Below are 20,630 nucleotides of genomic sequence, written 5' to 3'. Positions count from 1 at the left end.
TGTACCTCTGTACTGAATCATCTAGAAGTCTAGCTTGTATTCAAGTCAGTGTTCAATTTAAATAGGTCACTCACATGCAAAGTCCTGCATGGCCTTCCACGGTTTGGACTCCACATGGTGCATCTAGCACCTGTGCTCCATCTTTCTGCTCCATCACTCCACATTCATCTTGATGACAAACACATGAATTAAAAAGTAAATTAAAGTAGGTAATGCATATAAACCCTTCTAAAACTATTATTATGTCCTGACAGTAGTAATAGTTTTATGAGACATGTAACTTTCTAGTTACATCTAGTCCTCCTTATGCCATTTGCTAGAATCCAACACATATTAGTACCTTAATAAATACTTACAAGAAAGCATAGATTGGAATAAAATATTTAAACCAGTATAATGCTTCTGTGAAGCGTGTAAGACTTACTAAACACACAGTGTGACAGTTAATGTAAATGGTGAGACAGTAGAAAACAATGTCATAACTGTTCAGGTCATACCCGTTGCTGTCCCATCAGCGTCCGTGTTAAACTTCACCCCACCCATCTACAAAGAAGAACATTTATGATCACACATATATATATATATCTCATATATCTCAGTGGGGAACCGTCAGGGCCCTCTACGCCCTCTCAGAGGGCCTAAAATATTCTTAAAACATTACATATATATATATATATATATATATATATATATATATATATATATATATATATATATATATATATATATAGGCCTATATAATTATCCAATTTAATTTTATCTACTTACAGTTTTACAATCGACATCTAAACAATTACAAAAATATAAGCAAATAAATTATTCAACCGTGTCTATTCGATCTGTGTTGGAAGGTGAGGGGTTAAGTGTAAGCCTGTGAGCCTGTGTCTCCCCCTATCAGGACTGTAATGCCCGCTGTTCGTTTTCAGAGGGCCTGGCAGTTATAATTCAGCGCAGTACCAGTTTCAAATGACAGCAAAATTGACCAATCATATCTTCCCTCTGAGTGGCTGGGCTTAACTGTATGATAATTTCCGGCCGCTGTGGCGACGCTAGCTACCACCACTAGCTAGTTTCAGTCCTTTGATGTCCTCGTGCGCGTTGTTTACATATTCCGCTTCCGAGAACCACGGAGCTGTGAACCTTATTTTGTTTGGAAACTTATTTTGCTTATCAAGTAATCTAGTACAAATGTTATTGTTTATTGCGTTTCTAAAGCTATACTGTCGTCTCGGTTTTGTCTGTATTCTTTAATGCAGTTTATTAGGAGAGGAAAAAAAATTTCGGGGGGGTGTAGCGGGCCCAGGTTTAATGGTCACGGTTCGCTACTGATATATATATATATATATATATATATATATATATATATATATATATATATATATATATATATATATATATATATAGCAATGTAAATAGCATTTGCTCTTTGATACAATATCTGCCCTCACCAGGGCTCTCAAGTCTCACGCATTGAGCGTGTGACACACGCATTTGACCGTCTTCACACGCTCACACGCCACACTTCCGATTTCACACGGCGAGAAAAAAAAATCTAGTTTATTTACCTCCGATCCATATCTATGTCGCCCTCCACTGGCGATCGATCGCGATATACAACCCCCCCCCCCCCAACAACTTACGTTGCCCCCCCCCCCGCTCAACAACTCACGTTCGCGCCCCCCCAACAATTAACGTTAGCCACCCCCGTCAACAACTCTCACACTCTGACATGAATCCAAAACTTGAGAGCCCTGGCCCTCACTTTGGTACCTTTAGTAAATCCTGTAATCTAGCTGGCTCCCAGTCTCGTAGGTAGGAAAGGCAGTCACGAGGATGGTGGGCATGTAGTCCTGTCACTGTGCACTGAGCATATGTACATCCTTTCTAAAAGGCAAAGAAAAGGTCAACTCTACGAAAAAGACTTTTCTAGTGACTGTCATTTTCAGTAAGTTGAATCACTAAGAAAATTGTATTCATTCTGCCCATTAGACTCTTTTATTTGGAAAAATGCATTTGGCTCAATGAAATTTTTTAAATAATAGTCTCAGTCTGTGTGGCCAATTTCCAAGATACCAGTTTAAATTCCTCTCATAAATCACTCCTGAGAATCATGTACAATGCCCTCCACAAATAATGGCACCCCTGGTAAACTTGAGCAATATGATAAATAAAGCTGTGATAAAACAGATAAAAAAGATATGATGGACTCCGTTACATGGAAATTTTTAATAAAAACCAAACTGGCAGAGTTGTATAGTCCAGGTTCAGAAAGTAAAAGTCCTCACCAGGATTTTGCTCAGGCTTCCTGAATTGTGTTGATTCCACTCATTTTACCTGGATTGCACTAATTAGAAACCTAGCAAGCTTGAGCAAAATCCTGGTGAGGACTTTTACTTTCTGAACCTGGATTATACAACTCTGCAAACTGGCATACCCAGGCAACCTAAATTGGTTATTCCAGTTCCTTGACCTAAACCCACTAGAAAACCTGTGAGGAAACCTATGAAGATGATATTTCACACGCGCTGGTGTGTGTGTCAATTGTTGACGGGGGGCACCAGAGCGAACTAGCAGTAATAAACTAGATGTTTGTTTTCTGCGTGATTCTACCGTTTGATTTGTTGCTATTTAAATATTTGTTTATTAACTGTAAAAACTGCAGGGGACCAAAACTGGCTTTTGAAAAAGTGGGGGGGGGGGGGGGGGGCATAGATTTGTCGCTATTTAAATATTTGTTTTTAACCGTAAAAACTGCAGGGGACCAAAACCGGCTTTTGAAAAAGTGATTGTGTGAAAAAGCGCCCCCCCACCCCCCAAATGACGTCCGTGGTACTGCCTATCAATGCCATGTATGCCATGAAATGCCATGAAATGTTGGATTAGTCCATGAAATAAATCCATGAAATCAATCATTTTTGCAAAACTGAATTCGTGAAATTAAAGAAAGAAAGGCTGTAATTATAGGGAAAAAAATTAAAAGATGTAGTCCTTGTAAAGTGAAACTACACAAAGTATTGACTGAAGAAGTTGCCAAAATTATGGTGCACAATTTTTTTTTTTAAGATTTACATTTTGGTTAAGATTTTGAATGAAATCTCAAAAGGCTAATCGATAAAAATGCATTTGACATGTATGTTTTGCTCATGTTTACCATATTTTTGGAGGGCACTGTACTAGTTTTTCAGTAGTTCTTTATAAAGCACTTTTCCACCAGACTATAACAAACGTCTCGTAATTTATAGCTAGTAACAGCATGTCAAAAAGAAGGGAAGACATTTAAAAATTCTTTCTGATCAATCACATTCCTACCTTGTGGAAAGGATTGTTGCAGCCACAGCAAAACTCATGTCTACATTGGCTGCAGGTGAAATGCATACAACCTCCTTTTGCCAGGGCATACTGAAACTTACAGCTTGGACAATCTGAGAAGTAAAAGGGTTGAGGAGGTTGAAAAAGTTCTGCAAGTCAGGTGGAACTTTTTATTGCATTTAACCTCAATTTAGAAATACAGTTTTCGCTACATTTCTAAATGTAAAAAAGTTATTGTAACAAATAAGACAAGTGCTTTGCTCACTATAGATCTATGATTAAAAGGTGAAATAAAACACAAATATAGATACAAGCTAAAACTGACATTTTGTATAAAAACAATTACCACAATACCCTTCGGGTGTGTGTATGTGTAGTATGTGTAGTCCGTGTCCATGTATGCACTCCCTGTGGGTGTGGTTGTTTGTGTATGTGTTCACCCGTCTCGTCAGTCTAATGTGTTACACGCGGTACTTGTTATGTGTTTAGTATATATTGTGTTTGGTAGTCCTGTCCTGTGCTCATCTTTGTGAGTCACTATGTGTTATGAGTGTTTGCTAAGCGCTACTCGCACAGTTCACTGTGAATGTAAATAAAGCTGTGTATGTGTTGGACACTTGTTTCAGCATCCTGCATCATTCCTCGCTGGGCTGGGATGGGCCCAGATAAGGTGTACTATACTAGCTCAGTTTGGGTTGAACTGTTTCGAGTGTCTGGCTCAAGAATAAGTAATCTGCCAAATACCTAATACCCTAATAATAGTAATAATTCTAATCATCATAAAATATTCAATTATGCACTAAATATGTTCTTTCACACTCTGAATTTGGAACATTGCTGAAATGTTAAAGGTCTGAACAGACCAGTGAAGTGCATGAAAATTTCTGCTCATTTAAAACATTTAAAGCTGATGTAATATTTCTACAGGAAACACATCTTGAGAACTGTGACCACTCAAAATCAAACTTTCCTTGGGTTGCTGAGGCTTTTCATTCTAAAAGGAGTGGCCACACTAATTAAAAGGGGGATTGAGTCCCTTATTAACAAAACTATTGCAGATACAAATTGTAGGTATTTGATTGTTTTGGGCTGTTTATATAACACGTTATTTATGCTCCAAATATTTATGGCTTTATGAATAAACTATTTGGCTCCATCCCTTCTATTAACACAATTTTTGATTATTCTATCATTTATTTACAGGGTTCGTACGGTCATGAAAAACCTGGAAAAGTTATGGAATTTGAAAATAGCAATTTCCAGGCCTGGATAAGTTTTGGAAAAATAAAAAATACTCAAATGTTTTGGAAAAGTCATGGAAATTTGCTTGACACAATAAATGTATGTTGTTCTGATAACCGGAAGAAAAAATTAATAAATATAATATAGCCATTTTTTTTCATTGTGCGGACCGCTAACGTAACTTCACACATTAGTTCACTGCGTTAGCGTCGGACTCCAAGCGGAGCTGTAGATTGTACTTTGATGTAAATCAGCGTAATGCTGGTAAATGCCGATTAAACAATGACTGCTTCAGTTGGACAAATACAAGCTATGGCTTGTGAAAGACAAGGACACGGGGCGTGCAAAATGTGCACGGTTAACGATGGGGTTAGAGACTGAAAAGTCCGTCATAAAGCAGTTTTCGTCGTTAAGCGCGACCCTAGATTTAGATACGTTTTGATCGTAAACACAGTATAGAAAAAAAACTAACGATGTCCTTGTGCGTACAACGCGAGAAAGAGCGATCGTGTTGCCGAGATGGGCTGCAGTGGAGCCTGTGCTGCCTCAGCTTATCGTACACAACACTCCACAACACTCCACTGTGCTGCCACTGCTCCTCCGTGCACGCGCGAAATAAAAAAAAAAAGTAGGTCGTAACTCCGGTTTATATTGATATTGAAAATACGGTAAATGTTTATTTTTTCAATTAAACCACGTGGCTTGTCATTAATTTATGATATACTGTGGAATTTTGGCCTGGATTTTTTCTTATTTTTCATGTCTACACATATGTTTAGAGAATGTATAGTCATTAAAATTTGCCTCAAAGTCATGAAAAAGTCATGGAAAAGTCATGGAAATTGATTGTCAAAAAAGTGTATGAACCCTGTATTTATTTATTATTATTATTCACTTTATATATATATATATATATATATATATATATATATATATATATATATATATATATATATATATATATATATATATATACACACATGTATATATATAAAATATTGGATCTACACGATTCACGTAGGTCACCCTTTTCAACTTCAAAAGGGCGAATTTCGCAGAAAGGTGACAGTCTCTCTGCTCGGCTACCCGCCTGGGTGCTGCTTCAACCGCCGCTAACTCTGCTCGGCTACTAGCCTGGACGTTGCTACAACCGCTGCTAACTCTGCCCTGCAGATATGGTTTCAATCCCCAGACTTTTCTGTTTATTATTTTTATCTCACATTATATCGTCCACAAGTATACCATCAGCAGGGGGACATAACAGGTCAGTCACTATTTCCAGCTGCAGGACAGATGCTGGTATCTCTTATCATAATCGAGACACTACCTCCTTTATCCTTACAAAACTCTTACCTTTAAGTACATGCATTTCTTATTTTTTAAAACCCTCGTTACTATCGTGTCACATTATGAGGCTATTTTATGACATGACTAAGTTACCATCAAAATCTACTAAACCCATTAACAAACACAATTGCTCACAAAAAGGTCTCTCTGTATTTTGTCGTATGTTAATTATTATTTTACTTATAATCTCTGGAAATGTACATGTACACCCTGGACCTATCCCAGGTAATGTAACTCAGAATGATCTCTGTTTTGATGATTTTTGTACCCAAAGTAACCTGGGATTTTTGCATATTAATGTAAGAAGTTTGCAGTCAAAAATGGATCAGTTAAGAATCTGGATCCATAGCTCATCCCCGGACGTGTTGGTCATAACAGAGACTTGGTTGAGAAGGTCCATAGACTACCCTGATATTCTGTTGCCAGGTTACAACCTGTTTAGACAGGATAGATCTTCAAAGGGTGGTGGAGTAGCCATTTTTATCAGAGATAATCTTTTGAGCTCAGTTTGTCTAGCAAAATCAATTCCAAAACAGTTTGACTTGTTAATTCTTAAAATCAAGTTATCAAACAACGTTTCCCTGACAGTGGCTGGCTGCTACCGTCCTCCTTCAGCCCCAGCCTGCACCCTTTCAGCTTTAGGCAATGCGTTAGCACCTTTCTTAAAATCAGAATTCATTCTCCTAGGTGATCTAAACTGGGATATGCTTAAACCTCCTGATAGAGTTTGGATGCAATTTGATGCTTTAAATTTACATCAACTGATTTCTCTTCCAACCAGACATGATCCCAAAAACATCGAAAAAGCTACTTTAATTGACATTATTCTTACAAATTGCCCTTATAAATATCAGACTGGTGTATTCTGTGGTGATATCAGTGACCACTGCTTTACCGCATGCATTCGGACAAATAGTGCCTTTAAAAAATCTGCTCAGATCAGCTATAAGCGCAACCTGAAACACTTTAACTCGCAAGCTTTTCTGTATGACTTATCTATTTTAAATTGGTATAGAATTGACTTGATTCCCTCAGTAAATGATGCCTGGAGCCTCTTTTATAATATGTTTAGTGCTGTCATTAACAAACATGCACCTTTTAACAAACAAGAATTAAAATGAGACACAGCCCCTGGTTTTGTCATGAACTAGCCGAGCTTTTACATTTAAAAAATGCCACTTGGCGCAAGGTACGCATATCCAAGACACCTGCTGACTACTTAGCTTTTAAAAGACTCAGGAATAAGGCTACACAAGCAGTTCGCAAAGCAAAAATTGATTATTTTAAAGAAGAGTTTTCCCTCAGTGGCCGTGATCCAAAAAAATTCTGGAAAACAGTACGTGCCCTTGAAAACAAGCAACCTGTCCAGCTTCCTCAGTCACTCAATGTAAATGGTCTCATTATTTCGGACAAAGTGCAAATGGTTAACATTATAAACTAACATTTTATAAATCCTGGTCTTTTCTCTGATACTGCTAAGTCTTCTTGCAGTCTAAGTAGTTCAGATACTGATTTGTCCCCCAAGCTATCCGAGTCATCATTTGCTTCTTCAAGTTCTTTAGATGCTAGTCAGAATTTCACTCTGAAACTGGTCTCAGTAGGTGAGGTGTTGGATGAGCTACTGAAATTGGACAGCAATAAACCAGCCGGATCTGATGAGTTGGCCCCGTTCTTTGTTAAGATAGGAGCTTCAGTAATTGCAAAACCAATTGCGGATCTTTTTAATCTGTCTTTACGTACTGCAAACTTCCCACAAGCATTGAAAACAGCTCTGGTACGCCCTCTTTTTAAAGGGGGAGATCAGACAGACCTCAATTGTTATAGGCCAATCTCTATATTACCGTGCTTATCAAAGGTGTTGGAGAGGCTTGTTAACAGACAATTGATCAAATATCTGGAAACTAATAATATACTGTCGGAGTTTCAGTCAGGTTTTAGATCAGGTAACGGCTGTGTCTCCGCCACGCTTAAAATTCTCAATGATATTATCTCTGCTTTAGATAACAAACAGTATTGCGCAGCAGTTTTTACAGACTTGGCAAAAGCTTTTGACAGTGTCGGTCACTCAATTCTTCTAGATAGGTTGGGCTGTACTGGGTTTACAGAACACTCTTTAGCATGGTTTTCTAGCTATCTTACAGACAGAGTACAGCATGTTAAATCTGATAGCCTGTTGTCTGAGCCGTTGGGTGTGTTCAAGGGTGTCCCTCAGGGTTCAATTCTTGGCCCTACATTATTTTCTATTTATTTGAATGATATTGCTTCCATCAACAAAGATTCATGTATCCACCTTTATGCGGATGACACGGTTCTTTACGCAATAGGTCCATCTCCAGAGACCGTAACCAATACACTCCAAAAAAGTTTTTTTAGTATACAACAGTTTTTTCATACTTTACAGTTACAAATTAACACAAAAAAAACCAAGTTTATGTGGTTTAGTAAGAAGCATCCTGCTTCTCCACCAGACCAAAACATAATAACATGTGAGGGCACGAATTTATGCCAGGTCACAGAATATAAATACCTAGGCATTTGGTTAGATAGCACTCTATCATTTGCCACACATATCACGAAATTACAGTCAAAAATTAGGTCTAAAATTGGTCTCCTTTACAGAATGCGTTCTTGTTTAACCCGCTCAGCTAAAGTGACATTAGTGCAAATGACCATTCTGCCCATGTTTGATTATGGTGATATCATATACAAGTCTGCTAGCAAACATCTTCTTTAAAAACTAGATGTTCTTTATCACTCTGCTATTCGATTTGCCATAAATGCACCCTTCAAAACTCATCATTGTTCCCTTTATGCATCTTTAAATTGGTCATCATTACACATCCGTCGTACCACTCACTGGTATAAGTTTATTTATAAAACACTCCTGGGCATGTCACCTCCCTATCTATGTAACTTATTAAAATTATCATCCAACACTTATAATACTCGTTCGGCGCAACTCATTACACTGAAAATCCCTAAAACAAACACAGTATTTGGTTCATCGTCATTTCAATCTGCAGCTGCCAGAGACTGGAATTCCCTGCAAAAATCATTAGAGATTAATATTTTTATATCCATGTCCACTTTTTAAAATGTTATTGCGAATGTCCTTACTGAATGTTGTAACTGTAGTGTCTAATCTATCTGCTCTTCCAAAGAGCTCTATTTCGCACCTACAGCGAGTTCAGAACGCGGCTGCAAGGGTTCTGACCCGCAGGAGAAAGAGAGATCATATTACACCTGCACTCCACTCACTGCACTGGTTACCTGTCAGCTTTAGAATAGATTTTAAGGTTCTAGTCATGGTTTTTAAATGTCTTCATGGTCTTGCCCCTCTTTACCTAAGTGAAATGATGGTTAGATATGTTCCAGTCAGGTCTCTCAGGTCTTCAAACAGTAATCTACTGGTGATTCCTAAAAGCCGATTAAAGATTGGCGAGGGTGCTTTTAGCCACTATGGCCCAAAGCTCTGGAATTCTCTTCCTGAAGAGCTCAGAGGCATTTCATCCCTGCATAGTTTTAAGAGCAGTCTCAAAACATTCCTGTTTAGATCCGCTTTTAGTTAAAACTATTAAGATAGTTTCTTATCTTATTTACTTTACTTTTTATTATCTTACTTACTTCACTTTTAACTTTTTATGTTATTTTAATATTTTTATCTTTAATTTCTTTTAACATTTTCTTCTGTCTTTTTGTCTTTGTCTTATCTCCTTTTAATGTTTCTTTTATTTATACTGTAAAGCACTTTGAGTTACATGTATGTATGAAAGGTGCTATACAAATAAAGATTATTATTATTATTATTATTATCATCTTATAATGTTTTATTTATTGTTTGCTTTATATTATTGTCTGCTTGTGATGTACGTTCTTCAAGAGGCTGTGCCTCTTGCCAGGCTGCCATTGCAAATAAGAAAGCTGTTCTTAATGATTTGCCTGGTTAAATAAAGGTTAAATAAAATAAATAAAAATAAATTTTCATGCTTGATTCATAGGCAACTTGCCTTGGCATCCTGCCTCATTGTCACACTGTTGTTATCAATATCGAAAGCAAGTGACTAACTGGTATTCATAGTACCATTTACTCACTAATGCCATTGTCACGCAGAAATCCAGCAAGGCCTTGTTTTTGGTAGTCTGGATCATTTTCTCTTTTCCATGCCTGAAAGTCATTACATGACAGACCTTCATGTTGCTCTTCCCACTGTTAACATGGAAAAAAAAAACTCTTTAAAATAATTTGCATGGAAGATAAGGGACACAGACAATCATGTGCTTACTAGTCATATTTAAAATTAGCTCAGGTGTTTGTTTACTCACAGGCTTTTTGCATTTGGAACAAAAGCTTTGCTGACAATTTGGGCAAGTGACTTTGAGCTCGTCTTTATCATTGATAAAGCCATTAGTGCACTGCATAGTAGAGGGAGGAAAATAATAAGATATTGTTATCAGTACATCAAGGTATGTTTTGATTGGATGCTACAAACTTGGAGTTAAAGGTAACTCACATGACAACACCAGAGGAACTTTGGATCCTTCATCACAGCATGTTCCATGAGCTTTTTACCAAACAGCTCATGTATTTCCGGTTCCAGATACGTCCTTAGCTATGAAAGCAGACAATGACACAGTGACCCAACATGGCAAAAAATATATTATAAATTCATTTTAGTATTTAGCTGTGATTTGTATGCACATTTCTCACTATTTAAAAAGTGTACATGATTTTCAATATTGGGTGGAATTAAAGAAAGACTTACACTGTGCCAAACTGAGCTATCGCTCAAGAGGAGTGAGCTTAGGACAAAATGTGTCTAAACTCAAACTCAATGTGAATAGATGAATAAGTATTTAAGAAGTGGGTTAGGTTGGTGGACAAGGTCTCAGCAATGAAAAGGCTAATTCAAGGCACAGCCTGGAGGAAACTGTGGGTTTAAATAAGGGAAGTTAAATAAGATGCATGCATATGTAACGATCAATAAGTGTATGATTTGGAACATGGGCGTGAATGAGAGATGTGACTGGTAGAAGGGCTGGTAATTGATGGTCTAGAACCCAGATTGACTGGGCGCTGATGATTAACTATGTGCAATCTGTTGGTTTTTTTCCTGAGCTTTACCTGGAAGAAATGTAAGCTACCATGGAAACAGCTCATTATACCACTTTATTAGAAGCCCCTACCTACATTTACTGAGCACTTTATCAGAACACCTATATTAAAGGTACATCTATAGGCATAAATGTGAAGTCTGTAACCCAGCTGTTGGCATCCACAGTGTGGATGCATGCTTATGTGTTTTCTGTGTAAACCACAAACAATTTTGAATGTCAGTAACAGAAAGAGTACCTGCACATCCAAAATAGAGAAATAATTGTCAAGGGCATCAGGGTGGTTGATGTCTGGCTCCTCACATGCAGGGCACACCATGTCTCTGATGTGCTTGTCTCTCAGCACTACTGTAAAGTGCTGCTTAAAGCACTCAGTACACATGGAGCACTGGCATGATATCAAAGAGTGCATCTGTGTATATTTTCACAAGATAGAAAAATAATTATAATATAATACATTAATATGTGGTACTATAAGGGTTAAAGCTATTGATTAAATGGTGCAGATGAGCTAAAACATTTGAGAAAAACCCTTAGGTTCAACATTAAATTGGTTAAAGGTAGGAGGTGTAATTTTCCATTTGTCTTCTAACAAAATCCTAAGGAATGTCAACACACACCTTTCTCTGGGGAAAAATGCCATAGCATATTGTGCACTCATTTTTGAGAATACGGTTGATGAAGTCTTTGTCGTGGTGTTCCCTCACTGCATGGATCACATCTTCTAGTGAAAACTCAACATCGGGTTCCTGAAGCAAGGATAGGGCAAGCTGGCAGCGACCCCAGCTGGGCAAATTATACAAACCTAGGAGTCTACAGCATAGCCACTAAGAAAGGTAGAGAAAGAGATGGGTTACTCAAGAATTAATTACACTGTCAGAGGCATTAATGTAGGCTTACTTTATGAGCTTATATACCAGTCACACACCTCTTTGTCATCATGATTGATGTCAAAGTTGATATTTGCCTTTTCTGTCCAGATATGTTTGTGTAAAGGCTGTAATAGAGGGCACTGTAGATGAGACAGAGCACCATCCAAGTCCCCCGCACTGATGAATAAGGCCTCCTCACATGCCAATTTGTCCACAAAGCCCATTGACATAAGCGCATGAAGCTATACACAACACAAACACACACAAAGCACAGAGATTATTGCAGATTCATTGAACATGTATAAATTTAGCAGCTGTTATTATTCCTGACATGAGATAAAAGCTGAATATATATGATACAAGTATTTGAAACATTATTTGCTCACCTTGGTGGCTCTATCACTCAACAGCTGCGCAACAGCTTTCTGCGTATTGCCCTCTGAGGCGACCCATGCCTGTTTGGCCTCCGCTTTTGACAGCCGAATCTCTGTGTTATGCTGCTCCCCTGACCCAGTTGGGGTCCCAGCATGTTCTGTTTTGCAGTCCAGTTGGACTGAGGCTGCCAAGGCACAGATCTCTTCCAAAAGGTGAGGCAGCTCAGAGTGCATCCAATCAAAGACTCCACTGCCCCCAGACGCCTGGAGTGCAGCATACACCTCCTCTGGGCCAAAACCTTTTTTTTCACCTTGCTGAATTCAGGGAAAAGAGGAGGGAAGTAGTAATAATAATAATAATCTTTATCTGTATACCACCTGTCAGTCTTGTTTTTGTCTCCTGTTTAGCCCCTTCTGTCTGTCAGTCATGCCTATGTTTTTGCTTTCCATATGCTTGTATTCCACATGTGTATGTATGTCACCTGTGTCTAGTTTGGTTGTTCGTTTCATCCATGCATTTAAATGCTTTGTGTTGTATCCCTGGTTGTTGGTTATTATTTGTCTCTTTGTGATGTTCAAGTTATGGTATGTTCATGGTCATATTGTGTTTGTGTTAGTGGGTGCCATGTCTAGTTAGCCGTTCCTTGTTTAGTTCTGTTATGTTGCTTTGGTCAGTTATATAATAAACGCTTCTGCGCTTGTATCTCACTTCTTGTGTAGCTTAACTGGCACTAAGTCAAAGCGTTACAGCGTTACCTGTGACTTATTGAGATTCTCTATTCCCCTGTATTTATACCCTGTGTCCTGAGTCCTTCGTTGCTGGTCATTGTTTCCTGGTTATTTTCCAAGTGTGACATTTTGCATGTTCCTTGCCCCTATGTTTATAATTCATTCTGTGTAATGTCTTTTTGATGCTCTTGTCCTCACACTCTTTTCTCCGCATCATGAATCACTCCCACCTGTCAGTCATGTCTTTGTTTTGTTTCTCTATGTGCTTATGTTTTGGTTTTCCCATGTGTTCCCATGCCACACCTCTGTCAATTTGTAACCATGCCCCTTTTAATCGTTGTCGCCTGTTTCTAGTTTAGTCCTCTTGTTAGTCCTGTGTATTTAGGGTTTCTTTGTTGTGTCTATAAGTTTCTTTCTGAGTGTTATAAGAATTTTTGGATTACTATTTTCTAGCGTTATACTATTGGTTTATGTCCTTTGTCTGTTTTTTTACTTTTCTGTCTGTATCATGTCTTAACCTGATGTGCATGTTAATCATTTGTCTATCTCTGATATACCCAGCTTTCTGACCTCGGACTGTTTAAGACTGCCCACTATTCCTGCAAAACAGGTGTTGTGCCAAATTCAGCACCCCGCCATGTGTGTCCACTGGTCAACTGTCCCTAACCTGTCTCCCCGGTACTTCCATTAAAATAACTGAATCTGTGACTTGCAGGAACACAGGACAACTCCAATAGGCCTTGGGCCTCTCATCAGTTTTTAACAGTAGAAGCATTTTGGATGAGAGATGCAATGAGTTCAAGAACCAGAAAATAAGTCCAGTTGTTTTCAGTGAAAGCACTCAAGATGAAAAGGAAAGGAAATTAAGTTCAGTTCAGAGATCAGTCTTGGTTGTGCCATAGGCCAGAAAAGGTAGCATAACTTTAGGTAAATCCAGAGGTGTCAATTCCAGGTTCAGAAAGTAAAAGTCCTCACCAGGATTTTGCTCAAGCTTGCTAGATTTTCTAATTAGTGCAATCCAGGTAAAAATGAGTGGAATCAACACAATCCAGGAAGCCTGAGCAAAATCCTGGTGAGGACTTTTACTTTCTGAACCTGGAATTGACACCTCTGGGTAAATCAATCTAATACAGAACAAGATGTCTCTACCTACTTTGAGGTGATGGAGAAGTTTTAATCCATCTTTTCTGATAGATTCCTGATTTTTTATGTCCAAGGTTGTGAATGAATCTTGAGACTTTTTAAGAGATATAACATCGTCTTTGCTTGGCAGGGGACTGAGCAGATTAATATTCTTGCTAACTATGTCTTCTTGAGGCATGTCGCACATCTCGCATCTCAAGGCCGGTTTTAGATTAACAAAGGTACATTTCTGGCATTCCCACTACATCAGGAAAACAAAAAGGAAAAAAGAGACACACACTGATAAGTAATTGCATACACAGTTCTGTAGAAAAAGTCCATGTAAATAAAGTCGACACAGAAGTGGCTGTTTGGGTTTTCTCTAAATGGCCAGTATTTTAAATAGTAGCAACTTCCTTCTTCCTTATGAGATTCAAAGATTGGAAGTAGGATAAAAAGAACCTACCTCTGTTCCTGTACAGCTTTGTGGGTTTGTGTTTAGTGAAATGTTCTGCTTGGGCAGATGAGGATATTCACAAACTTCACACAGGACAGTGGTGCTAGAGTTCAATGTGGTACAACTCATACATGTCCACTCTGAGGGGAAGAAAGAAGGTGACAGAAGATATACAAGTTGCAAAAAAATACTTGTTTATTCAGACAAACTCAAAGGGAGTTAATTTAATTATTACTAAGCACCTGTAAAAACAGACCTCAATAAGGAAACATCCTAATTTAAAAATCTGGAAATTATGAAAAGCATTAACCTCCTTTTCCTTCGACAGTAGCAGGACTTGTCAAACAGGGTGTCTGGCAGCTAGTACAGACCTCAACATTGGCCACATTCACTGTGGTGCAGTGAACACACCTCCATGCACACGAAGAGTGACTGAAGTGGAAAGAGACAACTGTCACTATAAGCCCATTTAAACTCAAATTTCAATATGCACTTTTGGTTCTTTACATTTTCAATAATGCAATCCAAATATATCATTTTAAGTGATGCAGGGGCTGCATTCAATTTCTGAAAGTAAAGAAAATCACAAAGTATGAGCAAATCATGTTTACATAAAGAACATTATCCATTGTTTACTTCCTGCCTCATTGTGAGAATATAAATTCAGAGGCAAAAATTCACTCTTTGTGGAAAAAAAAAAACTCTAGATTTGTTTAGAAATAAATGCTTTTGTCTGTTTAGTAGATATATAGATACTATTGCATCTTCTTTCATTTCACTTCAAGCTAACTGTGAAATTTAGAAAATAAAAATCCCACCTCACAGAGAAATCATATTTCAGTCGAAGAGGAATTTTTCCAAGCTACAAAATAGAACTGCCAAATAAATGTGACCTAAGACAGGCCCCATTTCTTTCACTTACATGACAGGCGTGAAGGGTGGGGTCCCACTCACAGTCTCTCGTTCGTGATCTGCTCGGGCAGGGTGGGAATGGTACAGACGATCACATTCTGTACACAAACGTTGGGTGCAGCTAATGCAGTATGATGAAACTGAGGATACTCCACAGATGGCACACTTCTCTGGAGGAGTATGAAAGACTATAGCATCTGATATAATCTCTTGATAATCCTAAGAAACAAAATAAGTTTTATTTACAGTTCATAATTTTAACATGTTAAAATATTTACTGATTTTTTGTATGTTGTAATAAATAGGAAAATTATAATAAAATTGTGGTACACATGTATGATGATTAAACAATAATGACATTAATAAAAACAAACCTTTTCTTGCTCTTGTTGAAGCAAAGGTAAACTCCTTTCAAAAAACTCTGGATGGGAATGTGTTCCCTATATAAAACAATCACATTATTTAGCCACTGGTTCACAAATAACATGGCGTAACAACATTTTGTCAGGAAAACACCTTTATACAGCATGTAGAGAGAAAAGGCAACATTTACTGTGGTAAAGGATAGTTTAGTTTCAACATTCCTTGTGCTACAAATGTTTAGCAAGATTTCAGTCACAATTTCTTAAAAAGAGATTCACTGAATTAATCACATACTGATGTATACAGGCTATGCTCACATTAGCATTTTATTAGGCATAAACCTAATGACCATTAAAGATAGCACATATGAGAAAGTTGGAAGCACAAAATATACAAAAAGTATAAGAAATGTTAGAAAGCTTGTAGAATGTTTATTTAACAAGGGCAGAGAATGTGTGGGGTAAAAAGATGAAGCAGGATTTAATGAAACAAAGGAAAAGTCATACTAGTGTCTTTGTGTTCAACCTGGTTTGTTGCTAACTCTTTGGTTTTGGATTTGCCCTTTTGTATCTTTGCCTGGATTAAACTGTTTTGTAGGAATATTGACCTGGACTGTTTTTGACTCTTTTGGATTCCATTTTGGGCCTTCTCCTCTGATCTGGTTTTGCCACTTGCTCTGCCTGACTGTGCTCCACTGATCTGGTTTTGACTCCTCCTTTGTCTGGCTGTGCTCTCACTATTAAACCCTGTTTAACAAAGTCTTCACGCGTCTGAGAGTGACATAGCAGCCATAACACCTGTACATACACTAATCCATTACACATAACAACAATAACTGACAGAGCAGGTTACAACTGAAAGGTGAAAGAAAAAAGGAAGAAACAAAGACATGATGACAAACAGGTTACAAAGTAAATATAAGGGGAACTCTACACAGGGGTACAGGGGTATGGTACAGAAAACAAAGCACATAGAACTGGAAAGATAAACAAAACTCAAAGAGTGACCACCACCACCATTAGGGGAAAGCTGCTGGTAAGGGGGACCCTCACATTACTAAAATATTTATTAATAATCACATTATTAAAATATGTATTGATCATCTTCAATTACTGAAATCATGTTAGCAAACCTTTAGGTATTAGGTATATATGCTTTTCATTACCCAACACTGCAACAAGAATTGTTGGTCCCAAATAAGAAGCATAACATAGAATGAGTTAACTTGGCCAACATGGTTATCTTTACCTTGATGAGTAAATCAAGCTCCACAGACAGTGTCATGACCTCTGTGGCCACTGCTGCAACCTTTTGGACATTGGGACTGGTGACTTCTTCAGGAAACATAATGCAGTCTGGCATCTCAGTTGTGTAACCATACAGACCCAACACATTTCTGCTACCCTGTAAAAAAGAGATAAATTAATAATGGTTCTGAAGTCTGCTCTCTGTAGACCAACAGTTTTATCTACATTTGAATGTTGTCTTGTCATTATTCCTCTTCCAATGGGTCAAACTAATAATTCATGTTGTACCAACTTATTCGGGCTTCTAAAAGACATCTTGATGTGAAGTGTACATATATTGAGTTATAAATTGTACTTTTTTGGTGGTTTGGGGACATATGTACAACAGAAAAAAACATTTGATTCTAGAAGGCAATATTGCAAAATACTGAATTCATGAATGAATTTGGAAATTAATTGATTTGTGATGTTTTCTAAAGCAACAATATAGTTAGTCTGAATGGATCATTAAAATATCAACATTTTTCAATATGTGAATCAACACATCCACCCAAGTGGGTATTAGCCATTCTAAAAATTATCCAGATCATTCATACAATCATGTTGTAACTTGGAATTTAACTGATGTAGACAGAATCACATATTCAAAAGTGGGTTTATTGTTCTTTTGCTGCACAGCCAGCCTTTGTTTTTATTCTTTGAAGTTGAATGCAGAATAAAGACTTTTAAACAAACACATAGCCTTCCCTTCTCTCCATGCTGCTGTTAGATAGGTTATATTATACTTGAGCTTTGTCAACCACCATTTTGATTGTCAAAACATTACAATGAAATTATAAGACACCTCCCCCCCTCTCACCCCTGCTCCCTCAAGCGTGTTGACGGAAGGGGTGGCTCCTGCACCACCAACCACCACTAGAGAGAGCCGATTTGCTAAACCAGCCTAATTAGACTGGATGAGCTACACCTTTGAGGGCTTTACATAGGTTGACTTCTCAGCTGCTCTTGGCTGAGTCTTTTAATGAGTGTTCTTGTGGCACAGGTTAGCCGGTATGGTGTCTTGATTAGTAATTTTGCTCCTAATCCTCCTTTCCCTCCTGGGATTCTTTTCCATTTAGTATCTGTTTTCTTCTGTGCCATTCTGAGGTTTTCTAACCTTTTCTTAACTGATTCTTTAGTCTTTAGTTTCTCTATTCTTGAGATAGCCAGCTCTTCCACTTGCATCATTTGTTTTTTTTTTCTTCTGGTTCGAATATTTCCAGAACATTTTTACCCGTATCATGTCAGTGGAGGGTTTTGTTTGTTTGCATCTCAGATACCTAGCATGTGGGGTCTTGCCTCCTTAAAAACCTGTGGTGGTCGAATGACCAGCTATTTAACATCTATGGGTTTTTCCCCACTATTGGCAACCCCCCATGTTACAGCTACATTCGGCTTATGTATAGGTAGTCCCTGTTATGGTATCTATAAACCATCATTTGGAAAATGCAACAAATTATTCTGATCATCATAATGATTTGCTTATTTATAAATACTGGCATCCAATGTTAGAATAGAAAGAATAAATTCCCTTTGGAGTCCAGCTCCTCCCAAAATTTTAGACCTTAAGTAACAATGTGAACAACTTGCATGATTTTTGTTTTCCTGGCTTATTAGTCACTATTTCCACCAGTGACATTTTCATTTACAGCTCTCTAGGAACAGAAAAGGCTGCTCTTTTTTAAAGCTTTTAACATGCTATTTTTATGACTTTCCGAATATGGTAAAAAAAATTATATTTGCTGAATCTGACATGGCACAATTGAACAAAATGTAAATTAAAAATGATTTTCTTGCAAGAGGACCCAATGTCTGTTGTTAAATACTATTATTAAATGAAAATATACTGAACAAGCAGCACAGGGGGAAGCACAGCACACAATTTGCCAAATGATAATGTGGTAATGGATTATTAGTAAGCTGTTATTATTTAAAGAATATATAATATAAAATATTATACCTTTATAATGTCGACTACAGACTTAAAGACGGGGTTGTTGTATTTGACAGTGCGCCAATACAGGGGCCTCTTGGGGTTGGTTAAATTACAGCCATACTTCACCAAAATGTTGAGAGCTTTTATTAGCCTGCGCAGGGACTCCAGAACCTCAAAGTGAAGAGAAACATTTCCAAAAATTAGATGAGTTAAATAGTAGATGTGAAACACAGGTGCATCTCAAAAAATTTGAATATCATCAAAATGTTTATATATTTCAGTAATTCAATACAAAAATTGAAATGAGTATGTTATATAGATTCATGAGCGTGATCTATTTTAAGTGCTTATTTCTGTAAATGTTGATGATTATGTCTTACAGCCAATGAAAACCCAAAATCATTATCCCAGAAAAAAAGTATTGAATGCATTTGCTGTACATACTTTTCAGTAGGCCAACATTTATGAAGTAAAAAAATTTTTTTTCAGTTGGTCTTATATAATATTCTAATTTTCTGAGATAATTATTTTACGTTTTCATTGGCTGTAAGCCCTAATCATCAACATTAACAGAAATTTACATTTACATTTTATGGCATTTGGCAGACGCCCTTATCCAGAGCGACTAACATTTTTATAATTATGTATTTAGAAATTTAGAAATAAACAGATCACTCTGTCATGAATCATGAATCTATATATGCGTTTCGATTTTTGATTTGAATTACTGAAATAAATTATACTGATGCATACTGATGGTATTCTAATTTATTGAGATGCACCTGTATATTTTACATACATAGTCTGATTAACAAGTCCTACTGCACAGCTTAAAATACTAAAAATAATTCAGTTCTAATCTGCTACTGTTGTCTGTAGATTTCCAGTATCTCTTACTTCTTTTTGGTTCTTTCCAGTAATGTTTTCCATTATTATGTTTTCTGCAGGGATGTTCCGGTATCTGCTGGACACTGGAATGTCTGTCTCTGCCATAGCAGTTACCAAGGGCCTGGCCTGCTCGACAGAGCTTGATGTAGCTAGACATGACTCCGCTCTTGATCTCAACTCCTCAAACCGAGCATCAAGTGAAGACATCCCGGGCAATCTTATTTTGCTGTTTACATGTGATATAAGCATACATTTCACTCATTTAAAATTCATTCAGTACGTGAAGGAGTTCAATAAGATATTAAACGTCAATACGATTTTTAAATGTTTGCTCCTAATTACAGTCCTTACAAAGTCCGAAAAAAGACCATGCGTTAAACACTGCACTTTATCCGTGTTAACAAATGGAGTTTGAGCCCTAATGTCGCAATTCTGTACCGTTCTGTTCCATCGGATCTGCGGCTAATCTAAAACCTAAGTTGTCTACATTTTTTAGGCTAGTATCTAATTTTCCACATCTTACCTCACGCGGACAGTAGTAGTATTTAGGGATTTAAAAGATGATTAATGGAACAAATTCCAAACAGTGTGCAACCAAAACATATCGTGTAGTTCGCCTTATCCACATCTCTAGAGCAAACTGTTTGAGGAAGTTGGTTGGTTTCGATACATTCGCAGCTT

At 37.4% G+C, this 20,630-nt stretch overlaps 1 protein-coding gene across 3 annotated transcripts in view; it reads right to left on the bottom strand.

The window, feature by feature from the left end:
- The window catches only part of LOC143510872 (E3 ubiquitin-protein ligase RNF31-like), a 25,051-nt gene extending 4,421 nt beyond the window's left edge, over positions 1-20,630 (bottom strand). For all 3 annotated transcript variants that reach the window (XR_013130096.1, XR_013130097.1, XM_077000709.1), the window contains exons 1-20: positions 20,473-20,630; positions 19,959-20,175; positions 19,086-19,232; positions 17,088-17,243; positions 15,851-15,916; positions 15,487-15,695; positions 14,875-14,996; positions 14,574-14,704; positions 14,139-14,369; positions 12,269-12,571; positions 11,939-12,124; positions 11,631-11,837; positions 11,249-11,422; positions 10,410-10,508; positions 10,222-10,311; positions 9,991-10,105; positions 3,310-3,422; positions 1,771-1,884; positions 498-543; positions 75-168 (exon numbers count right to left, since the gene is read on the bottom strand). Coding sequence is in view for 1 of the 3 variants with exons in the window: in XM_077000709.1 (XP_076856824.1) it covers positions 75-168; positions 498-543; positions 1,771-1,884; positions 3,310-3,422; positions 9,991-10,105; positions 10,222-10,311; positions 10,410-10,508; positions 11,249-11,422; positions 11,631-11,837; positions 11,939-12,124; positions 12,269-12,571; positions 14,139-14,369; positions 14,574-14,704; positions 14,875-14,996; positions 15,487-15,695; positions 15,851-15,916; positions 17,088-17,243; positions 19,086-19,232; positions 19,959-20,156 (2,801 nt within the window). In the remaining 2 variants the exon portion in view is untranslated. The remainder of the gene's footprint in view (positions 1-74; positions 169-497; positions 544-1,770; positions 1,885-3,309; positions 3,423-9,990; positions 10,106-10,221; positions 10,312-10,409; positions 10,509-11,248; positions 11,423-11,630; positions 11,838-11,938; positions 12,125-12,268; positions 12,572-14,138; positions 14,370-14,573; positions 14,705-14,874; positions 14,997-15,486; positions 15,696-15,850; positions 15,917-17,087; positions 17,244-19,085; positions 19,233-19,958; positions 20,176-20,472) is intronic.

This window comes from Brachyhypopomus gauderio, chromosome 3, assembly GCF_052324685.1.
Source record: "Brachyhypopomus gauderio isolate BG-103 chromosome 3, BGAUD_0.2, whole genome shotgun sequence".
NCBI classification, from domain to species: Eukaryota; Metazoa; Chordata; class Actinopteri; order Gymnotiformes; family Hypopomidae; genus Brachyhypopomus; species Brachyhypopomus gauderio.
This window is presented reverse-complemented; position numbering and strand designations above follow the sequence as displayed.